We start from the raw sequence: 24470 nt of genomic DNA on the forward strand, positions 1-24470 counted from the left end.
TGATAGACTATGCATAGCCTAATGGCTCCCCTGCCCCGTGTCACCATCTCTGCTCCTGCTGCGAGCAGCATGGCCAGAACTGCCTCGCGCGCGTGCCGAATGGAGAGAATTTGCGCCGCTCGGACTAGGCCTACTGTCATTCTCATTGCGACTCCCCACACTGCCTCTATGTTCCCCCTAACTATCCTATGAGCACTTCCACCTCGTCTAACATACCCAGTGGCATTAGACAAAGGCTCCACCACGTTACTGTCGCCGCGTGAAACATTATTCCCACCACTGACATTGGGCAAACGATTCAACGTTTGTGCTTGGTGTAAGCTAAACTCTCACTTTGTCCAGCTGCATCATTGCAAGGCAGGGACGCATCTGAAGCCTCACTAAACGAATCACCGTCATTTTCTGAAGGCAGATATTCCCCTTCAGAATCAGGGTCCGCGAATAGAAGACCCAACACTTCATTTCGGGTAAACTTTTTTGATGGCATTAGACGATAATCTAATGCAAATACTCGCTGACGTTGACAATATCGCTCTGATAAAGTGGCTCACACGCACACTAGCTCCGGTATTGCACGCACTGATTCAATGCGCTGTAGCTAGAAAGTTTTGTTTAAAGCATGGCCTTTTTTGGACTCAGGGATGACTTATGACATGTCTGCCATCTAGTGGAGTGGAGGTCGAACGAAATATGACACCCTATTTGACTAAATCGGCCGTTTTATTCAGTACCGCATCTTGTCGAGTAAACTCGACCGTGGCGCCTAGAGGGTTAACAGACCCCACTAGTACATTTTAATTCCAAACACAACAGCAGCTACAGGCCAAAACGCATTTTTCCTAATTGCAGCGCCCCCTAGAGATCAAAGGTCACCACCGTTTTTGAACATCCTTCTGATGGGGTCTTGAGTCCACGTAGTAAGTTTGGTTATAATACATGAAATGGTTGCGGATATATGAGCTCACTTCCTGTTTGGCGGCTTCGCCACAAATTTCAATTCGCTGTTACGAGAGAACGGTTTTAGTTCCGAAGACGAAAAGGGATAACTTTTGTGCGGCTTGGTCTGAAGATCATATGTACAGTGGGCAGTGCTTCAACTTGGCCAGCTTCACTCGCGGTCCACGCATGGGATCACGCGGTATCACGCGACTTTAATTTGTATTTTCCCAGTGAGACGCTGCAACAACCTAAACAACCGGTAGATGGCTCAAGTGAGCAGGGTGTCTCGTAAAAAGAAATGGAGCCTGGAAAACCCTACACAGACTTCACTACAGACTTTAGCAGACTGCCGTGCCGAGCATATTCTTTATCTTCTACTGTCCTTATTGCTTAGTTGTGTTTTTATATTATCTACTTTAATTACTCTTTCTGCTGTTAAAGAATGTGTTTGTGTTGTATGTATGCTGCTGAGACCTTGAATTTCCCCTGGGGATCAATAAAGTATCTATCTATCTATCTATCTATCTATCTATCTATCTATCTATCTATCTATCTATCTATCTATCTATCTATCTATCTATCTATCTATCTATCTATCTATCTATCTATCTATCTATCTATCTATCTATCTATCTATCTATCTATGAGGACTCCTAACTCGCAGACCTATTCACAAACCGGTTTTGTGGCATTTCGCCTGTTTTGAAACCCTATGAGGTTCAAGGGCTTCCAATCGCGAGGAAGCAATTTTGCACTGTAGGCATAACTAACATGCAATAACGCCACCAACAACAACCAAAACTAGGCTACTCATTGTCAACATGTAAATTAAATGTACATTATTGTGAATCAAATTAAAATGTTCTCTTTTGCAAACGTAGGCATAGGCATAGTAACAGATTAATTTAATAATGTTACAAAGATACTACATCAATCCGTATGTTTCATTAGGCTACTTGCTTTGCCTTACTCTTGATTAATTTAGGCTAGGCCTTTTTATTCAGTTATTCATCATCTTCTGTCCTTCTGCACGCATTCTCAGACCTGTCACCTGCCACTCATCGTAAGGGAGGTGTTTGGAATCATTCCCGCGTTACAATCATCAGCCAATCAAGGTGGTCACTTCAGTCAAGCTCGTGCATGACGTCATCCATAGCAACGAAGACTCACTCACTCTTAGACTGTTAGTCAAAGATTCTAGAGTGCTCAGCTCCAGAATCTGTTCAGGAGTTGTCATTTTCCCTTGCTAAGAGTAGCCTAGGTCTGAAAGGCTTTGTGAATAACTTAATAAGAGAAACTCCTATAGCTAAAATCTTTTATTGCTATTTAGGAGTAGCCTACTCCTAGTGGTAAGATAAAAGGCTTTGTGAATATGGCCCCTGGTGTCTAACCCAATGCATAGCCCATTTACACAAAATAATGGTCGAATATTAGGCTACTGATGATCATTGTTATTTAAGAAAAAGCATCATACCGCACATTGTGGCGGGTCTGTTATTTAACCTACTTACTGTAGGGCAGGCCTTCTATTAAAGAATTTTATATAAAGCCTGCGCTAACAGTAATCCTCCTGCCCCCGATATCACAGCTGTGGATAGTGTGGAATGCAAGTAATAACACAATCCAATGTGTGTCTCAATTGTCCCTCGCTGACCACCTCACACATTTCTCTAGATTTTGCAACGACCTTACATGACACAATGCCGTAAAATGCCAGTGTTTAGGACACCGAATAATGTTTGTAATGATACCAGTTAGGCCTACGTTCAACAGTAACATAAGTGTAATGAGCTATTCATTGTCGAAATTGTCAAATTCTTACTTTGGAAAACAAACATTTGCCGATATCATGGATAGGGACTATGCCTACTTGTTTATTTTTTACGTAGCCTACAACGACCAGTTCAGACAAAGCCGAAATTACTCATTTTGAAACATTTGTATGGTTATATTGCTTGACTTAAATCCCAGAGAGTAGGCTAGGCTACCGCACCCCACATGGGCCTAGCGGTCTTGCGCGTTCAGTGTGGAGTATAAACAAGCTGAGAATTTAGCGGTGTCACGTCTGCCTGTCACAGACGTGGGGAGCTGAAGCTTGGGATACAGTTACTACAGTAACAGTATTTTATTTTACTTCTTATGGAATATATTTTTTTCACTTTTATAAAGGCTTTGTTTGAATGCTGTTGGAACAAATAGTAGGCCTAGTTGATTATAAAGGCAACTTTCTGTTGCAATATGTGTGTTCTGGACTGCAGGTAACTTGTTAAGCCAGTGGTTCTCAAACTTTTTCTTTCATTCCCCACTTTGATCAAGCATTGACTGATGATAGTGGAGATAACGTGTTATCCCGAGGCCTTTGCAAGTCAGCATCTCCGACGGTAGTCGGAAGTTTTCGATGTCCCAAACGGAGAGCCATTTTGTTTTAACGATCTCTATGCTACTCACCAAAATGTAGGCATGGGAACATGATGAAGTATCCAACTGTCGTGTGTTAAATTATTGTGATTACGAGCCAGTGGTTTTCAAACATTATGCGTGACTCGGACATCTATGCAACAGACTCATATCATCCTCGCATTCGCAAAATGAGGACATACAGACTGCTCAGATAACAGGTGTACCTCCAGTTATGCACGGTTTTAGTCAAGTCATTTAAATGTGCTGGTGAAACAGTTGTGTACTCTGGGCACAGTTCTGGGCACAGTTCTTCCAGAGCTTCGTGCCAAGTAATAAGAGTCGAGATGTTTGTGTGAATGAAACGAAGCATATAGGCCATAGTGTGACATGCGTAAACCAATGGTGTAGAGATGACGCCACAGGGTTTTATTTAAGAGAGCCTACGTTTGTATGTAGGCAATTTATATTCACAATACTTAGGCCTATAAATAGTATTTTATTTGTATTGGTTGTCTAGAGTAAAAAAAAAAAAATCGGTCGGTCTTAAAGGAGAATTCCGGTGTGATATTGACCTAAAGTGTATTGAAACATGATACCGAGTGTGAACGTATGTCTCATAGCCCATCTCGACTTGTCCCCTGCACTCCAAAATCTGGCGCTAGTTAGCCGATGCTACCAACAACTTTTTCAGTAGTGGTGCTTCGGCATCGGGCTAGCCATGCAAATAAGGAGCAGCAACTGGAATCCATGCATTTCCACTGAATTATTTTTGGAATCTGATCCCTTATCATAGCTGTTCATTCTTACTCGTTGCTCGACTTAATCTGACTAAATTCAAGATGGCTGCAAACGCTAAACTTCGTGAAGATACTGTCTGTATAAATCGTCTTGTAAGTAAACTACCAGTGCTTTTTCAAAGTTCTCAATGTCTCGTTTTAAATGTCAGGGCCCTCGGAAGTCTACCAATGAAGTGTGGAGATACATTGAGCCTCGTAAATGGGTGTAAAACAGTGATTTATTTGCATGGCTAGCCCGATGCCGAAGCACCACTATTGAAAAAGATGTTGGTAGCATCGGCTAACTAGCGCCAGATTTTGGAGTGCAGGGGACAAGCCGAGATGGGCTATGAGACATACGTTCACACTCGGTATCATGTTTCGATACACTTTAGGTCAATATCACACCGGAATTCTCCTTTAATGCAAGTTTACAACCGGGCAAGTCGGTTGGACTAAAAGGGGAAAGAAATAAATATTTGCGTCGGTTCTAAATTGACAGGGTCGGTCGGGTTAAGGCAAACTAAAATATTTTTAAGGATGGCCTGGTAGTGTTTTTTTGCGCGTCTGCAGAAGTCAGCCAAATATGAATGTAATTCTGCGGCATAAAGCAGATGTATTTGTTTATTGTACAGAAAAATAAAAATGACATGTCAAGCAGTCAATTGACTACATTGCAGTCAAGAAGTAGGGCAAATTAATTTACGAAACCAAAACGTGGGTCATAGTTGACTAAGCCTCTATTGCGTAGCCTTTTAAAAACGTCGCCAGATAGTATTAAATCGGCAACAACATTGTTTTCTGCAGAAGCCTACCCAAGGCTACAGATAAATTCTGAACAGTCGTTTCTCTACTGGCTCAATTATCACACCACTGTTTTGCTTTGCGTAGCTGCGTTACCCCCAACACTGACAATAATGTAGACAGCTAATTTTGATTTCGATTTTCGTTACCACCGTGTAGTCAAGCCTTAAGACATACCCAAGTAGCCTAAATCGAGGTAATGTTTAATTATGCATGATTTATTTTGTTATTGAATTCGTAGGCTGGGATTACTCTCGGCAAGTCTCCTGCTTTTTCAGTAGGGGCGGCAGGCAGAGCGATGTACAGTGGCAGAACGACGCACAGTGGCTGAAAGTGGTACTAAAGCTTCACGCAGCTTCACGCCTCGTAATGCGCGACTGAAGTGGTCATTTGAAAGCGATGCCCACTGTACTAAGTTTCATGAAAATCGGACAAATTATGTGAGGCGTGAAACTTTTTAAAAGTTTTTGACAAAATCCAAAATGGCGGAAAATCCATCATGGCGGAAAATGACGTCATATTGTTGAACTCGGCTTGGTCCAAGAATTCCAACGATACCTCATATTTGATAATCAGGCAAACGGGTCAAAAGTTACTTGCATGAACGCACGTCCAACTTTGGCCTGTTGGTGGCGCTAGAGTGCTCGAGGTGCCGACTTAAAACTTGGTGAAATTAAATCATGGGACTGTGCCTAATTTGTGTGCCAAATTTTACAACTTTTTACCAGACGGTTCTATGGGCTGCCATAGACTTCCATGACGGAATAATAATAATAATAGGAAAACGTAGAAACACAATGGGTGCCTTCGCAGCAACAACTTTTTTTAATGTCACCCAAGACTGTGCTTATGTGCATATGTGCGAAATGTGCATAACCATTTGTTTATGTAGTCGTGACAACGCGTGTGCATTTCAGGCGGCATGCCTGAAATGCGTTGTCACGATAAACAAATCTTGCACACAGGAAGAAAGCTATTAGGTCTTTTTTACATTTTACTTTATTCTCAAAAAACAAACGTTTGCATCATGTAAAGCAGACCTGTTGGTTACCCAACATAATAAGGAATTTTAAATGTAAAGCTTCCAATGCATATCGCCCCCATGTGTCCGAACCCGAACCGAACCCGACTACAATTTCTAAATATTTGTCCGAACCCGACCCGTCGGGACCCGTCGGGGTCGGGTAGCCACACTCTAATGTGTACCAACGTCTCTGGAGAGAAGGCGCACAATTTGAACAAGAAATCGGTTCTCAAACGGAAGTTTTGATTGCAACAATTAGCTAGTTCAATAGCCTACTATAAACACCAGGGTACGAATAGCATCCACTTCTAACTGTACATTGATGCAAACAGCATACCTTATTCAGAGTGTCTATTACACAGCTGAGCTATTCACACCCTCTTATGTAGCAAAAAAACCATGTTGCTTGTTTAAAAAAAAAAAAAAAATATTATTACATTGTGTGATCAATATGCCAGAATAAATGCACAGGTGCAAATAGCATACACTGATATTTGTACCAGACGGGGTACTAATAGAACACATTGCTGTGTGCACCGGGGTACGAATAGCATACATTGATATTTGTACCAGACAGGGTACTAATAGAACACATTGCTGTGTGCACCGGGGTACGAATAGCATACATTGATATTTGTACCAGACGGGGTACTAATAGGACACATTGCTGTGTGCACCGGGGTACGAATAGCATACACTGCTAATTGTACCAGGGTGCAAATAGCCTTACCCAAATAATAATCAGACTAGTGGTGAATGTAGTTAAATGAATTGCCAATACACCCTAGATATAAAGAAATATAATAATTAAATATTTATTTAATAATTATATTATGTGAGCGAGTGAACAATTCACTCAAGGGGAACAGGGTAAAACCGAACGTTAACAGATGGTAACGTTAAAGATTAACATATAATGCTATCCTGTTATCTTAAGCTAAACAGACACCAGTGTGGAAAGAAAAACAGTCAGCGATACATTACAAACAATATACCATACAAGTCACAAGAATAATCACATTAATATAGTATTAATCCCATATATATATTAAAATAAAACCCCAACCCCCCCAAGCACTGGCCGTTGGAGCTCGGTGGTGCACAGGTGGCAGCTCTCTGAGCTGCAGGCAGGACAGCAACCGCTGAACGGCCCTCCAACTCGCCGGTGATCCAAGCAGAGACGAGAACGTGTGTGTGTGTGTGTGTGTCAGTGTAAATGCAGTTGACGTTACTCACGACCGATCACTCAGAACCGGGAGATTCCTCTCAGTCCTGACTCAGAGGAATGGGAGGCAGCTATGTCCCAGCTAGCCGAGGATGCCACTCCGGTGGAGGATGTTGCTGCAGTCAGCCGGCAAACCTCAACAGCCGCGGGTAGTTGGCACTGGCTGTTGGCGGCTCAGCACCGGAGGCAAAACGCAGTCGTCCCTGGGAGGTCTGGCTCCGGTGGGCCCAGCACCGGAGGCAAAACGCAGTCGTCCCTGGGAGGTCTGGCTCTGGTGGGTCCAGCACCGAAGCACAAATCGAGTCCGTCTCCGAAGGAGAATGCAACAGGAGCTAAGTCAGCTACCCAGGTCAGGATAGCTTCAGCTACAAAATAGCACCGACAAATAGCTAGCGGAAAGTCTGACCAGCACTTGACCCGTAACTTAGAAGAGAAAATCTAAGGAGTAAACAAGTACGATGCGCCGATGTTACGGAGTAAGTGGGCCTATGAACTTGTCCAATGGTCTCCACAAACTACAGACAGCAAAGTATTCTCTCTCTCCAGTGCAAACTCGGACCGGGACTGACTTTGAGCAAAGATTCTAGTTCCTGAGGTGTTAGAATGTTGTAAAAACATTTACAAATTATTATTGGATAATATAAAATTCAAATAAAAACACAGAGAACAAACAAATCTGATTGGTCTGTACCGAATTCCATATCAACATATTGCAAAAACATAAAGCATTATGGTCATTGTAGTGACAAAAATTAAACAGTGCGGTAATAAACACTATAAACAGATTTTACAGGTGCTTACATGTAATTACAGCATGATCACTGCGCCACTGAACTCTCTTAAAGGGCAAACCCAAGGACCTCAATTGAAAATCCCAGGGCACAGGTGGAATCCCAGAGCACAAGGAAGCCTTCACCTCAGCGCCCATCCTTCAACACCCAGATCCATTGAAGTCGTTCATCATTGAGGTTAATGCCTTAATCACAGGGGTGGGCGCAGTCCTCTTTCAATAACAAGGGACATCTCCTGACCTCCTACCATGCGCCTTCTATTCCCAGAAGCTCACCTTGTGAGCTCCTCACCATCAAGCTGGCTCTGAAGGCGTGGTGCCACTGGCTGGAGGGGGCCAAGTATTTCAAGATCCTGACAGACCACAAGAATCTTGCATACCTGAGAGAAGCAAAGTGGCTGAACCCCGACAGGCCAGGTGGGCCCTCTTCTTTCCTAGATTTAATTTTCAGCCTATCGTCCAGGGCCCCACAACATCGAGGCTGACACACTGTCTAGGATCCATGCTGCGAATGACCTCGAGGAAACTCCCACGTGCATTGTCCCTTCCGAGAACATCGTGGGGACCATCCAGTGGGGACCATCCAGTGGGCCCTGGATGACGAGATTCAGGAAAGGGCCAACTCCCAACCTGCTTCACCAGGGACTCCCGTTCACACCATGTGCGTTATCAGATTTGTAACCCCAGTCACACAGTTGGTCTAACACAGATTCAGAGCTCCAAATCAAACCGCTTGGCAACCAGCATGAGTTGGAGCAGTATCCTATGCATCTCTGTGGAAAAATTATTACTAATGTATGGAATAGGAAAGTGACAGACACACCTTGTCAAAGTTAACGTGGGTTGACGTGCTGCACATTTTCTGATATGTTTCAATTTGTTCCTGTTCATCATGTTCGTCCCACAGAACATCACTTGCTTCCACCACTTGGTCCTCCTCAACATGCTCATGATCATCAACTGACTTTAAGCCCAACAACTCCTGGGAGCAAGAAAATTTACATTGAAGATTATTTTTGCAGAAATTAACATAATCAAATAATGTAAATAATATTTCAAGAGCAAATTTAGAGAGTTATTTAAAGAAAACAATTAGGATCTAGCCTACAGTGGGTCCCCGTTAAGTTTGGACGGGTTCCTTCATGAATCACGCACCCCATTTTCTCAGCAGAAATGGCACAAACTGCAGTTGACACAAACAACCACAAGGTGTCACTTGGGTGCCACTACTATTTTTGATGCGACTGACTTACTGCTTCCATGACGCAGCGGGGGCCCGGGAACTTAAATTGATCACGGTAGTTTAAGCTTACACTTGACAAAACATTCTAATATGAAAATGTAGATGCAATTGTTGTAAAATGGTGCAGCTCCTTTAAGAAAGCACCGTGTGCAGGGATGGAGAGAGAGAAAGCGAGAGGGGATAGGCCTATGTGTGTTAGAACTTAGCGTGTGGAAAAAGTACGTGCTGTTGAGACTGGAGCGAGTCATATTCAAAATAATGCAAAAAAAAAGCAATTATCCTCATTCATTGCAACCAAAGCATGCCTGCTTGCCGACGTTCAAACGAAAAATATATCAAAGCACCTTTTGCGTTTGAATGTAGCACGAAAAAATGTTTAAACAGCTGGACAAATGATTTAGCTAATTGATTATATAACCTGTACACCAGCAATTGTTGAACATTTACCTGTACAAGTACATTGACAGTAGCCCAGCCTAACAGCATGTTGTAGGCCTACTGTAGAAATTTCACTTAAATTGCAACCGCAACATGCCTGCTTGCCAACGTTCAAACGACAACGAAAAAGATAATAAAACAACAAGAGGGTTGAGTCTGAATGACACTGAGTTTTTAGACACTGAGTTTTTGTAGTTAAGAAATATTTTCGTATAAAAAAATGGTCATTCTTCAATCTCCTTCACTGCCTATGGAAAAGGCTTAACGTCCCAAAACAACGATCAATGATCATCAAATTTCTCTCTCACATTGCTCCTCATAACCATCTATAAAAAAGTGTTTTTTCTTTTCTTTTTGAGCACATCCGAATCCCAGGACATAACGCACTGGACCTTATAATAGGCTCGAGATATAATTCCAAAGGGGGCAGATAGGGGCCACTGCACTTAAAACTTAAAAAGATGAAGCTTTCCGAACTTTGAAATTGCGATCAGTGATTGGCATCAGGTGAACGAAGCTTTTCGAAGTTGAACAGGCTATTAAAAACTATTTGCACACCTCCATGTCACAGGAGAGACTGGGCTCTCCCTTCTATGAAAAAGACGTTAGGCTACCTGCAAACTGGCCTATTATTTCATTGCTGAGTTTGCGGCAAAGCAAGAAAATGTTTTTTTTCCTGAGTCAGGATATGGCGAGTCAGTGTAATTTATTTGTCCAATGTTAGCCTATAGATACAGACCAGTACATCTTATCAATAGTTTGAATGTCGTGTGTGTTTCTGCTCATTGACAAATACCGTTCAGCACAATGATTCATGCCCAATTAATTCCCCCTGTTAAAGTGTTCGCCTTTGTTACACTATTTGGTTTCGTGATGTAGCCTATGATAAACACCATATGGCCAAATATGTGACTCAGTTAATGTTATAGGCTATACAATTGAATTTCCTCTTTAAAGGCAAGCTGGTGTAGCTTATTAGACTAGGCTACTATTAAAATACACCGACGGTAGCCTTGGCTATGTGTAAAGTAAGCCATCGCATGATTTCATGCACGTAAGTGAAAAGGGCCTTGCATCTGTCAAGTTCGCACAGGGCCTCGCATCCCCTTGCGACGGCCCTGCAGCTCCTCCTAAGACAGCGAGGAAAAAGTTAAAATACGCGATAAACCCGGGAAAAGTTGACAGGTTTGTTTCGGTCCCGGTGATTATTTGTGAAATTGTGCAAACGACAGCCTTTTCAAGGAAGGAGTCGTAGCATGCAAGCTCCCAAATCGACCCAGTAGCCTAAGGCATCAATAAATTGTTGGGACTGGGGAGGGTCATGCGTTTTTTTCTCAATCACTTTGGAGGGTCATAGAAAAAATTCTTGCTGGCGAGGGAGGGTCACGTCTTTTTTGACTAACGCTCCCAAAACTCCTCCGGTAGCCCCTTAATTGAATAAATAACGAACAGTCCCTAATTGATTAATAGCCTAGGCCTACACCAGCAATTGTTGAACATTGACCTGTACAGGACATTGACAGTAGCCCAGCCTAACAAGCAAATGTTGCAAAATAGGCCTACATCAAAAGATGCAATTAATCAGAAATAAATAATGTAATCTGCATCGCTTTATTTAACAAACTGCAAGCAACAAGAGCATTGAGTTCGCTGTAAGGCCAAACCCAAGAGCAAAGCCTATCTGTTAAGGCAGTCGATAGGCTATATAACGAGCTGTGTGCCTGGAAAGACGATAGATGACGGCTCTGGTCATCCCATACCCTCCCCCCACTTCCTGTAGCCTACCATTATGAAGGCCTGTAGCCTAAAACGACTCGTTGCCGTTTTGTGACATTAAGCTTTTTCACGTTAAGCCCCCCTCCTCCATCCCCTTCTTTCACAAGCAGTGGGGGAGCGCGGGGCACAAAGTAACACTTTTTGGTAGACAAAGGAGGGTTCTCCGCGCTTCTGTCGTTTGGCCACAATCCGTTGCAACCAGGCCAGGACAGATATTTTAGAGAGGAGAGACGCCGGTGCAGCTCAGATGTCTTCTTAATTTTCTTTATTCTTTAGTAAAAGGTGCAGAACATTATTAAACGTTGACTAACGTTTCGATGTTCATTAGTCAAAAACATCGACACATCGAAATGTTAGTCAAAGTTTAATAATGTTCTGCACCTTTTTGCATCGTTTCACAGGTGTCAGGAATTTTCCTGTAGCCTATTACAAAGGCAACTTTGAACTGCCTCAATCATTTGTCTACTCTACTCAGTCATTTGTGTTTAAGATAAAATTCTTCTTTAAGTTATGGTGTAACGAAGACAAATGGTTTAATCAAATTGTGTTGACCTGACCAATATTTGGCAAACTCAGCTGGCAATATAATTGACTACTGTAAATTAATCCCGTCATATAGAATAGTAAATTAATCCCGTCAATCCCGCTACATGATCATGACAAACGGAATGTTCTGTAGGCCTAGGACTATAGGAAAAAATATAAATTAGTGCTGAAAATAAACTTGTCCATGTGCAGGCCTGAATATTTTTAATTTAAATTTTTAATTTTAATTTAAATAATTAATTTTTCACTTCTTAGTCAGAGTTTTTTCTTCCGTTTTTTTTTTTCTCTCGCATGTGTAATTTTCCATCAAGGATTCCCGGGACACTGAAAGACCGGGGTGCACGAAACTTGGTGGGCATGTAGCCCCACAAGGATAGCATGGAACCAGGCTGGACAAGGATAGCATGGAACCGGGCTGGACTGGACCCCCCGAAAGGAGGGTAGGGCGGATACAGTTTTCTATGAATATCTCGAGAATTGTAGGGCCTAAGAGGACCACCTTTTTTTGTATGTTGGTCTTAAGCGGCCATGTCAAGCCATCCCATAACCACTCATTTCATGTATAGCGCCACCTAGTTAAAAATGAAAAAGCAAAAATTAGGTGTTGTAATCACAATATCTCTGGCTGACAAGGTCAAATAAATTAATTTACGTCTTAATTTGCGACTTATGTGACTTAGAGTCCGGAAAATACGGTATATACACTTTGCATTTGATGTTTGTTAACATTGTTAAATGATGGTGATTCACTAGTCCCCTACAGTATTTTGAAGGAAGGAACCAGTTCTGTATGCATTACTGTAACAGATGGGCTAGGTTATTAGTAAAGTAGTTGGATAGCAATCTACACATGCGCACACACACATACATGCACACACATGCACATAAACACACACACACTCCCTCACACACATGCACCCACACAAACAAACACACCTACATACACAAACACACACACAAAAAAAAAAAAAAAAAAAAAAAAAAAAAAAAATTACATGCAGGCACACACACTCAATTAACACACACAGAAGCACACATATACACAAAAACAACCACACACTTTAAACACACTCAATTACACACAAAACACACACACTCTGCACACACTCAATCACACAAAAAATGTAAGCACAGCTCAACTTTAAGAAACTCAAATAGCCTACATGCATGCTTGTGATCATTAAGGCTACTTTGACAAACTCTTAGTCATGAGCTGTATCCTCTGATTTTAATATTTACAGATATCTAGGCGATATTTGTAACATTTATTTTGTATTAGGCCTGTTATGAAATCATGTATTGAACAATTTAAACACATTGTGAAACTTAAAGCCCAAAGATGGAGACATGCATGTAGAAATTTGCTGCAAATTCAAAACCGGATTACTCTGGAACGGTTAACTGTACAGGGGAATGCTTTACATCTTTTTGTTTGGTAAGGTCTGTTGTTTATTCTGATTTATGGTATGTCCTGTGTTGAGTGAAGAGTTTGTGAAATATTCCACCAAGATGAATGGGTGGGGAGATGTATGTAGAATAATATGATTAAATTCCCATGATGTGATACATGTGATGTCTGTGTGATGAGTAGGCTACTTTGTGAGCAGACGTGGAAGAAGTACACAATTCCTTTACTTAAGTGAAAGTATTGATACACCTTGTCAAATATTACTCTAATGCCAGTGTAAGTCAGGGGCCGTATTCATGAAAAAAGTCTTAAGATAAATCCAGTAGCAGCAACTGGAATCCATGCATTTCCACAGAATTATTTTTGGAATCTGATCCCTTATCATGCCTGTTCGTTCATACTCGTCGCTCGACTTATCGTGACTAAATTCAAGATGGCGTCGAACGGTAAAATCCCTTAAGGTACTGTCTGTATAAATCGTCTTGTAAATAAACTACCAGTGCTTTTTCAAAGTTCTCAATGCCTCGTTTTAAATGTCAAGGCCCTTGGAAGTCTACCAATGAAGTATGGAGCTACTTTGAGCCTCGTAAACAGTGATTTATTTGCATGGCTAGGCCGATGCCCGAGGCACCCCCAACGAAAAACTGTTGGTAGCATTGACTAACTAGCGCCAGAGTGCAGGGGACAAGCCGAGGTGAGCTATGAGACATACGTTCACACTCGGTATCATGTTTCAACACACTTTAGGTCAAAATCACACTGGAATTCTCCTTTAAGAATGTTCTTAAATTCACCAATATTTTCTTCAAGCAACACCAAAGAACTTTTCCTCTGTCGCACGCACTATTTGTTTATCCAGCACCGGCTTTGCAAATAACAATGTCCACAGACAAGGTAGAATATGTTGCATGATTTTACGAAAGTACGATGTGCGACATCAGATGCAATTTGTAGTTTCTCATGTCTCATTCCATCGAACTACAGATCCGTTACCCGATCCAGCAAACTTACATAGTGCGGTTATAGCCGATAGAGGGCCGCGAAGCGAATACAGAAAGTGCTGTTCACCCTGTTACGAGTTGATGAACCACTGAAACGATTTTGGAAACATTATTTTAAGGTACAAAAAACTCTTTGGTGTTGCTTTAAGAACTGTCGTATTTCTTTGGAACTTTTGTTTTCTCACTTAAGAACTTCTTAGATAAGAAAAGCCTACATCATTCATCAACAGTGTTAGTTACCAATAAATGATGAAACCACGTTTCAATGACAGACACACACCATTCAGTGCCATTAAATCTGACTAGCGAGTTATCTGCTAAAAACTTGCTTTAAGAACCGTTGCTAAGGGGGAAAGCCATGCCTTCAACAGCACTCGCATTAGCTTATGTTTGAAACGGTAGGCTAGGTATTTTATATTATCCAGATCTATGTATTTCTAGGTTGAAATGTGCAGTTTTTACTAGAAAATACGGTCATTTCCATGGACTTTGTGTTTAAGAAATGAAACATGTTCTAAACGCTGACGTCGATGTGCGTCACATGCTGTCAAGAACCCTTCGGTTATGCCAGTTTTCAGTAGACAGAGGGCTTACCGAAAACAATAGCAGCAAGCTAAAATTAGCAATAAATGGTAAGCTTATATATTGTAAGTGCACATAATAAAGACTGATATTTCAAATGAGCTGTCTAAAACGGTTAAATGTCTTTATATGAATGACTAAGAAGCTCAACTTTACACTGTAACATTTTTAAGACAGGTGCAGGGTTATCTTAAAGTTACAAGGAAAATTGAGAAGAAATGTAAGAATTTTGTTTTCAAGAATCTCATTTGTTCTTAAGTGTTTTCTTAGGAAACATCTTAAGAAGAAAGTTAAGAAAAAACATAAGAACTTTATTCATGAATATCAAATCTTCTTAAATTTGTTCTTAAGACAAAAGATAGCACCACTTAAGACGCTTTTTTGTCTTAAGGCTTTGTGAATACGGCCCCACATTTTTGACTTTGTTGAAGCACAGAAGCTTGCTTTTAAAAATACTTAAGTATTCAGAAGTACTTTTCCTTTTTAATGTATTGTAATGTAATGTTTATTTGGTCATTAATAGGGTATACATCCTTTGGTCGTTCATAGGACTTGAAAAGACCTTTAGTTCCTTACAGTGGGCATTACTTCAAATTGGCCAGCTTCCCTCGAGGTTCGCACGTGACCTCAAGTGGGATCACGCGACTTTAATTTGTATTTCTCCAGTGACGCTGCAACGATGCTGCAACAACCCAAACAACCGCCAGATGGCTCTGGTGAGCAGGGTGTCTCGTAAAAATAAATGGAGCCTGGAAAACCCTACACAGACTCCACTACAGACTTTAGCAGACTGGTTTAGAAATAATTTAATAGCCAGAAATATGCCTGCCCTGCCCTAATAAAGAAATATTTGGTTAACTGTGAGTGAATCCCGTTTGCAGCCGTAGAAGAAATGTATACGCCCTGGTTGACAGTAGACGGAGGAGGAGCGCACAGTCTACGAACACCCGATGCTGCAGCTCAGCCACGGCAATACTACTTTTCAAAGTAGGCTAGTATTGCCTGGCAATACTAGTTTTCATACATGAGACTACACTAATAAATGTAGACGTCACAAACTGCTGCTGCGCGGCGCTTATCATCGAAGTGTTTTTCACCATGCATTTATTCTACTGTCAGTGACTGCCGCGAGAGAAGAGGGTTCTGTGTTGCATTCATTTCAGTGACTGACGCGAGAGAAGCGGGGTCTGTGTTGTGTTGCGTTAATTTATTTTCATTGGGCGTGCCCTGCCGTGCCGTCCACATCTCTTCAGCACAGCAGCAGCAATGGCAACTCTGTTTAACTTAAGTGGTGTTCAATGGTGTTGGTAAGTAGGCCGAGTTAGGCCTAAATCAACATTGAATTAGTTATTGGATGATATTAAAAAGAATCGGAATTATTTGTGGTTGAGCTGGAAATTTCTAGCCTAGAAATCTAGACGCACCCCTAGCGGCTGCAAATTACATTTGCTGCCAGGGCTAGTCTAGCAACTCTCCGTTGGCTTGTGAGCTCCAGAAATCGAAACTTAATCAGGCCAATGAAATCGTGTATAGAGTCGTTAGGTGAGGTTAACATAATGATTGATGGCAGAGTTGCAACGGTTTGGCTTGAATTCCCTACTTGAAAACAAATAAGATGGATGTTGCTGCTGGCGAACAGTGTGACACGAGTTAAGCTTTTATTAAGTAGGCAAACGTTTGAACTAGCCAACTAGCTCTGCTGGTGGGAAAAGCATGGGACTCATAGCGCTGCCGCTGTCCTATTGCGTGCAGAGGGAATTTGAAAGACAACTTATTATCCCGCCCCTCGGTCTGAGCACTGCGAACGGTGAGTGCCCAGACCCTACATTTTAATGTGGGTCTGGCTCGTCAGGCTAGGAAATTTCAACTTGGTGATCAAAAAGTTTTGGATTTCATGTTGACCGCGACTTCAGAGCATTGTTATGTTGTGTCAGTGTAAAGTTAGCTAGCCTAGTCTAACCATTATTTGTCTTACAAATCTAAACCACAGGCTCACGTTAATCTAATGGGCTTTGAGACATCTGTTTTGTCTTGTGACAAAGTCTCCTGGTTCAGTTGTTTCCAGTTTCATAGAAACGAGGGTGTTACATTTGCAGTAGCCTAACTACAAAATCCAACCTAATAACATTAGGCCTACCAAGGCACTGCGTTGATGTTTCTCCATTTCTTGTTCTCTTCACCTATCAGGCAGCCAGTGACGTTGGAAGTGGGGGTGCGGCCACCCCCGAAGCACACTAAGACATTTTCCTTGTAGACATACCCATGGTTACACTAGGCAGGCAACTGTGCTCTGTTCCCAGAGCATGCTTTCTCTGTCTATGATCTGCAGGCTTATAGGGCCTCCTCGACGAGGAGATTGCTAGTCCTTGGATAATGTGCTGCAATTGAATGGTAGCCTATGGAACCGCGGACCGAAAGAAAAATAAACTAAACATATTCCTGATTAGAAAGTATTTTCATAATTTAGTGTTATCAAATAAAGAGACATGCAATTAGGGGGTAGTGGTGTCAGCGCTCATCCAATCTGTGCGTCTGCTGCGCAAGTGAAAGTGAACCACTGGAGATGGCGTGTGCAACAAACAACGTTATTTAAAACAATGAATGAAGTGGGTCTTGCTGTCCATGAAAACAGCATAGAGACTGGCTCGTCTAATCCAAAAATATAGGTTTTCAGAACAGACAAGTCACATACAATCCACTTGGCTTTTCAAAATTAGAGCTGCAACAGATGTCACGCAGCTCAGAATTGATCATTACAAACTATGTTCATAGACATAAACTGTTTGCTTTTGTTTTACTAATGATTAAAAAATAATATAAAAAAGTCAGTTTGGGTTTTCGAAACACATATTTGAATGGTAGGCTATGGATACATTACTTGGTTTAAAAAAATTAAACCCTACAGCAAGTAGCCTGTCTTGGTAGGGACATTTGAATCATGTATATCCGACATCAAATCAACTGAAACACTTCAAAATAAACGTTCAAATAAATCCCAGAGTTCGGTTTCGTTAAGGTTGCATTATTTACCTAATTTACATCTGCATTGGATGACTTTTACTGGAAGGGACCGAAATCCTATTTTTAATCGATTTCCTAACGTTTTGGGCCTACCCGTTTGGGCTTACTCCTTTTGAAACAATGAGTGCAGGCATTTTCAGGACTTTCAGGATATTCTCCGCCAGGCCCGGGGTGGGTAATCGGGAGAATCAGGAGAATTCCCGGTGGGCCGCTTCACTTTTGGGCCGGTCGAGGAAAAAAATATTGACATTTGTCATGTTAGTCTATAAGTAGGCTATACATGTTCCGCATTCTGTGCATGACACCATTGCCTCTGCATGGGTTGTAGCCTACCATGTGAGGGAGTTCTCCCCTCCCAAAAAAAGAGTTGGTTGGGTCCATATAGCCCGTCTTTTCCAAAAAGTTTTCAGTCGGGCGGGCCCTACAGTAGCCATAAGCGTCAGGAAGGATGGATGGTAGAAAGAGGCCAGGAGGGACTGAAACGGCCAGGTAGAATGCTGCTAAATGTGCATAGCTTCCAGATTGCAGACAAAAGTGGCAACTGGTAAAGAGAAATAGCATATAGGCAATGATTATTAGCAATGTAATTATTGGGCTAATATTGGACATGGTAGCGTTGTCAAGCTATTCGCAAGCAACATATTAAATTACTGAAAATACTAGCTTTTTGTATCTGATTCATAGACTTTGCAGTATGCAAATATTGATCACAAAACTGAAGCTTGATCTGTGTAGGCCTATGCGGTAAAAATTGTAGCCTCTGAACAGCAGACTAACCAGTCGACCATTGAAAATGATGAGCCCTAAATTAGTGATGAGGAGGCCATGACTAAAGGGACAAGTAGCGAGGATAAATTAAATATATTTAATGTAAGAAAGAGCAATTATGCTACATGATAAACCTATATGCCTTTGCTCAGAAGAGGGTGTAGTAAAGGATTAGCCTAGGCTAAATCACCAAACAGCCCATGCAAAAAGCATGTAGCCTAAACATTAGTTCAATATGCCTCTTTGTGGAAGCGTGGGATTGGCTACATTTCAAAGGCTTTCTTTCTTTCCGTTTTTGTTAACTTGTGGAATAGTGGAATATTTTGTGTTAACTTCTCAGTTGAAGTGAATTATTATATAACCTTTACACATTTGTTGAACCATACTAATAAAAACTACATTCATTTATCCAATTTCCACCACTAAAAAGTGGCCCCACTCCGGCCCTGTTCTCCGCTAAATGAAGTGCATACAAATCGAACCCAGGACCTAGACTATTTCCACCTCTGGGACAGCTTAAAAGAAGTCGAGAGGACTCCTAACTCACAGACCTATTCACAAACCGCTTTTTGTGGCATTTCGCCATGTTTTGAAATCCTATGCGGCTACAGGAGCAATCGCGAGGAAGCAATTTTGCATTGTAGGCATAACTAACATGCAATAACGCCACCAACAACAACCAAAACTAGGCTACTCATTGTCAACATGTAAATTAAATGTAACGTTATTGTGAATCAAATTAAAATGTTCTCCTCTTTGAAAACGTAGGCATAGGCATAGTAACAGATTAATTTAATAATGTTACAAAGATACTGCATCAATCCGTATGTTTCATTAGGGTACTAGGCTATTTGTTTTGCCTTACTCTTGATTCATTTAGGCTAGGCCTTTTTATTCAGTTACTCATCATCTTCCGTCCTTGTGTAGCGCACGCATTCTCAGACCTGTCACCTGTCACTCATCATCGTAAGGGAGGTGTTTGGAATCATTCCCGTGTTACAATCATCAGCCAATCAAGGTGATCACTTCAGTTAAGCTCGTGCATGAGTAATGACGTCATCCATAGCAACGAAGACTCTCTCTTAGTTTAGGAGTTGTCATTTTTCCTTACTAAGGGACCGTTCGTTATTTATGGAAAGGACCACCGGAGGAAAATAGGGAAGGGTCATGTCTTTTTATTCTTTGTTGAGGGGAGGGTCACCTAACTTTTTTTAGTCTAGGAGGGAGGGTCACCTAACTTTTGTATTCATGGAAACAGCAAAATTTTGGCCGTCGCCCAGGGCCTCGCGTCTGATGGGCCTCGCACCTGGCCAAAGATGACATTAAGCTTTTATTCTTCATTAACACCTATTGTAGCCTAAGCAAAAAGCTTAATGTGGCTTAATGTCCTAAAACAACGATCAGTGATCACCAAATATCCCTCATATTGTTCCTCAATCACTAAGAACCTTCAAAAATGTAGCATGAAGTTACCTGACGTGACAGCATTTTTTTCTTTAATCTCCTTCTCTGACGCCTATGGACAAGGCTTAACGTCCCAAAACAACGATCAATGATCATCAAATTTCTCTCTCATATTGCTCCTCATAACCATCTATAAAAAAGTGTTTTTTCTTTTCTTTTTGAGCACATCCGAATCCCAGGACATAACGCACTGGACCTTATAATAGGCTCGAGATATAATTCCAAAGGGGGCAGATAGGGGCCACTGCACTTAAAACTTAAAAAGATTGAACAAAGCTTCCCGAACTTTGAAATTGTGATCAGTGACTGGCATTGGGTGAACGAAACGTTTCGAAGTTGAACAGGCTATTAAAAACTATTTGCGCACCTCCATGTCACAGGAGAGACTGGGCTCGCCCTTCTATGAATTGAAAAAGACGTTAGGCTACCTGCAAGCTGGCCTATGATTTCATTGCTGAGTTTGCGTCAAAGTAAGCAAGAAAATGTTTTTTTTTTCTGAGTCAGGATATGGCGAGTCAGTGTCATGCCTACAGACCAGTTTCCATAGTGCACATCTTATCAATAGTTTGAATGTTGTGTGTTTCTGCTCATTGACAAATACCGTTCAGCACAATGATTAAAGTGTTCGCCTTTGTTACACTAATTGGTTTCGTGATGTAGCCTATGATAAACACCATATGGCCAAATATGTGACTTAGCTAATGTTATAGGCTATACAATTTCCCCTCTTAAAGACAAGCTGGTGTAGCTTATTAGACTAGGCTACTATTAAAATGCACTACGGTAGCCTTGGCTATGTGTAAAGTAGGCTATCCCATGATTTCATGCACGTAAGTGATAAGGGCCTAGCATCTGTCAAGTTTGCACAGGGCCTCGCACCCCCTTGCGACTCCTAGCTTAAATCTTTTATTGCTATTTAGGAGTACTCATAGTGGTAAGATAAAAGGCTTTGTGAATATGGCCCCTGGTTGAATATTACTGATGATATTTCATTGTCATTCAACATGCAGTGTGCGTAGGGCACCAAAAACATCTTGCTCGTAAAAAAAATCATACTACATATTGTGGCGGGTCTGTTATTTAGCCTACTTACTGTAGGCTGCGCAAACCACAGGCCTTTATTTTGGGCAAACCGAAGAATTTGATATAAAGCCATGCGCTGACAGTAATCCTCTTGCCCCCGCTACCACAGCTGTGTGAGCACGTCCCTGGATAGTGTGGCATGCTCACGCGTTATGTCTTCTTCTTGCAAACTTGACCTGTAGCACAACCATTTACGTCTTCATAAAATAACAACTTGCCAGATATGCCTTCATAGCTTAGGGCTTCATTCAGCATTTTGTTCTTCCACTGGAAATTACTCTTATTTGCTGCCTGCTGCATCCTTTCTGTTTTTATTGTTTAGAAAACGTTTGAGGTCTTGAGTTAATGCATTAAACATTGTTTGCTGGTAACCCGCCACAAATAGCCTACAGATTCTTGCGTGTGTACATTCTCTATTCTCTCCAAAATGTGCCCGTTCTATAGGCTGGCCAAGTTCGTAATTCTGCGGCATAAAGCAGATGTATTTGTTTATTGCACAGAAAAATAAAAATAACCTGTCAAGCAGTCAATTGACTACATTGTAGTCAAGAAGTAGGGCAAACGTGGGTCATAGTTGTCTAAGCCTCTATTGCGTAGCCTGTTAAAAATGTCGCTAGATAGTATTAAATCACCAACAACATTGTTTTCTGCAGAAGCCTACCCTAGGCTACAGATTAATTCTGAACAGTTCAGAATTAATCTGAATTAATTCTGAATTAATTCTCTACTGGCTCAATTATCAAAGAGGTGCTTTCTCTTCGTCCTCTGCAAATGAAGCAGGTAGTTCCGTATAGAGACGTTAGAATAAATTAGCGTTTGCGATTGACAACGTTGTGATATGTTGACTATAACACTAACTTTGCAAAGTTAACTTGAATGCATCAATTTTGAACAAAGTTGTGTAGGCTACACCGCGCCAGTTGTACAGTAGTCTGCATGAACAGTTCTTGCACAAGACACTGTTTTGATTTGCGTAGGGGAGGTGCGGGCTGAAGCCAACCTGTTTTAGGGAGAGCGGTGCAAGGAGAGAATGCGTGCTCTGTCCTGTGCATATCTCTACAATGAAATAATGTGTCTAGGCTAATCTATATTTTCAATAAGCAATCACTGCATGCCTAGAAACAATAAGTCAATATATTAGAGATATCAAGAGTAACGCAGGAATGGACGTTACAGTTATTCAGTAACTAACGAATTACTGAAATTTGAATTGTACTTTGTAACGCGTTACCCCCAACACTGACAATAACGTAGACAGCAAATTAAGTTTTGTGGAGCGGCACCGGTAGGCTATAAAAAGCAGATTTCGATTGTCGTTACCACTGTTTAGCTAAGCATTATGCCATACCCAAGTAGCCTAAATCGAGGTAATTTTTAATTATGCATGATTTACTTTGTTATTGAATTCGTAGGCTGGGATTCCTCTCAGCAACAATTATGTTTAAAGGTAGCCTCCTGCTTTTTCAGAAGGGGCGGCAGGCAGCCTACTGACAGAGCGACACACAGTGGCTGGAAGTGGTACTAAAGTTTCACGCAGCTTCACGCCGCGTAATGCGCTACTGAAGTGGCCATTTCAAAGTAATGCACTGTAAATCCAACAAAAACATTTTACCTATTTTCATAACTTTGCAACTGTTCAAATGGATGCAATAGTATAATTTAAATCATTATTCATTCTCTTCTCAAATCTAAAACATTTTCACTGCCGAATTCAAAACAAAATAACTTAATTATGAGTAGATTATTTATCATTTAATAATGTAGACTAAAGATCTAGCTATTTGGTGAATGCCAGGTGATTGTCTAATTTTATTCCAATTTTGCAATGATCATGGAGGATAGCCTGGTTAACACCAGACCACTTCTCAAATCTCAATTGCTAACAGATTCATCTGGGTTCTCCCAGGCTACATGGAGGATGTTCTGATGAAGAATCTGTTGTCACCATCATTACCACAGCCAATTCAGCAAAGTTCATATTGAGCTATTGAAAAAATTAACTTCAAGATGGTCATGCATTTAAAGAATCACAAGTGGTTAAAAGTATTTCATGTTCATATTTCCAATGTAGTGGAGTCAGAAGTACAGTATTTGTCTTTCAAATGCAGCGGATTCATTTCAATCGGATTAAAATAAAAATGTCCATGCAAAGGTGGCTATTGATTCCAATGGGAAAGACAGCTAGATGCTAGTCACACGTTACATATTGATTCACAGGACATTCAATCCTTTTAACTAACACAATGGTTATGAAGAAATGTGTATATGTAACTGACTCATGCCGAAACTATGTACACTACCAACCTAATTCGTTTCCAATACCCCAGTGTTGAGAGGATGAATTTAGCCCCTAGCTAACACATACCATAATCTCGATGTAAAACGGTTAGCTTGCTAGCTAGCTATCTAACAGTGGAACTTCAGTAGCCTACAACATAAGCTTAGCTATCTCACCTAGTTGTAGGAAATATGTAAGTGATGGAATTAGAATGAATCCCATGAACAAAAAGATAACTCTTACACCAACCTTATTTTGTGCATTTTATTCACGTTTGTTCAACGATTTAGTAAGTATAAATCCTGTTCCCTGCCCACTTCGATGCAGCTCCATAGGTTTCCATTATATCCACGTAACGTAATTGCCCTAAAAGGAGGTGGTGGGTGGGAATATTGAAATGTTTTGGCTTGTGACGTCAAAAGCCTTGCCGATTTTGACCAGCTCACCCTGGAGGCTAAAGGCAGGATACATCCAGAAACCCTTAGCTCACTAAAAACAGCATGGATGTTTTTTTTTTCCAAGTTTGTATGTGTGTGGAAGCACCAGAGACACGCAATAACACATCAAATCCCAGAAAAAGTGATTTTTTCATAATATGGGCACTTTAAAGTCGACACGTCGAGATTAAAGTAGATATAATATTTCAACTTTATTCACGAAATGTCGAGTTTAATGTCGACATGTCGACTTTAAAGTCAACATGTCGAGTTTAATCTCGCCATGGTAAAAATATTTTCTTTCTTCATGTGTGGCCCTAATACTCCGTCGTAATTTTCTTTATATTGTCACAATGTCTGTTGACGGCACAGACTTTGAAACATATCCACTCTCTTGCAATCGACATCTTCCACACACAATAATGTGTAACTTTGTAGTTTTGAAATATGCCACTTAGAAAATAGTG

The 24470-nt window shown here is 41.1% G+C and overlaps 1 protein-coding gene across 6 annotated transcripts in view; it reads right to left on the reverse strand.

The window, feature by feature from the left end:
• Window positions 1-24470, reverse strand: part of nphp3 (nephronophthisis 3) — a 193776-nt gene that overhangs the window by 94589 nt on the left and 74717 nt on the right. For all 6 annotated transcript variants that reach the window (XM_042068006.1, XM_042068003.1, XM_042068005.1 and 3 more), the window contains one exon: window positions 8782-8940. In XM_042068006.1, the coding sequence (XP_041923940.1) occupies window positions 8782-8940 (159 nt within the window). The remainder of the gene's footprint in view (window positions 1-8781; window positions 8941-24470) is intronic.

Source organism: Alosa sapidissima, chromosome 17 (genome assembly GCF_018492685.1).
Source record: "Alosa sapidissima isolate fAloSap1 chromosome 17, fAloSap1.pri, whole genome shotgun sequence".
Classification (NCBI taxonomy): Eukaryota; Metazoa; Chordata; class Actinopteri; order Clupeiformes; family Clupeidae; genus Alosa; species Alosa sapidissima.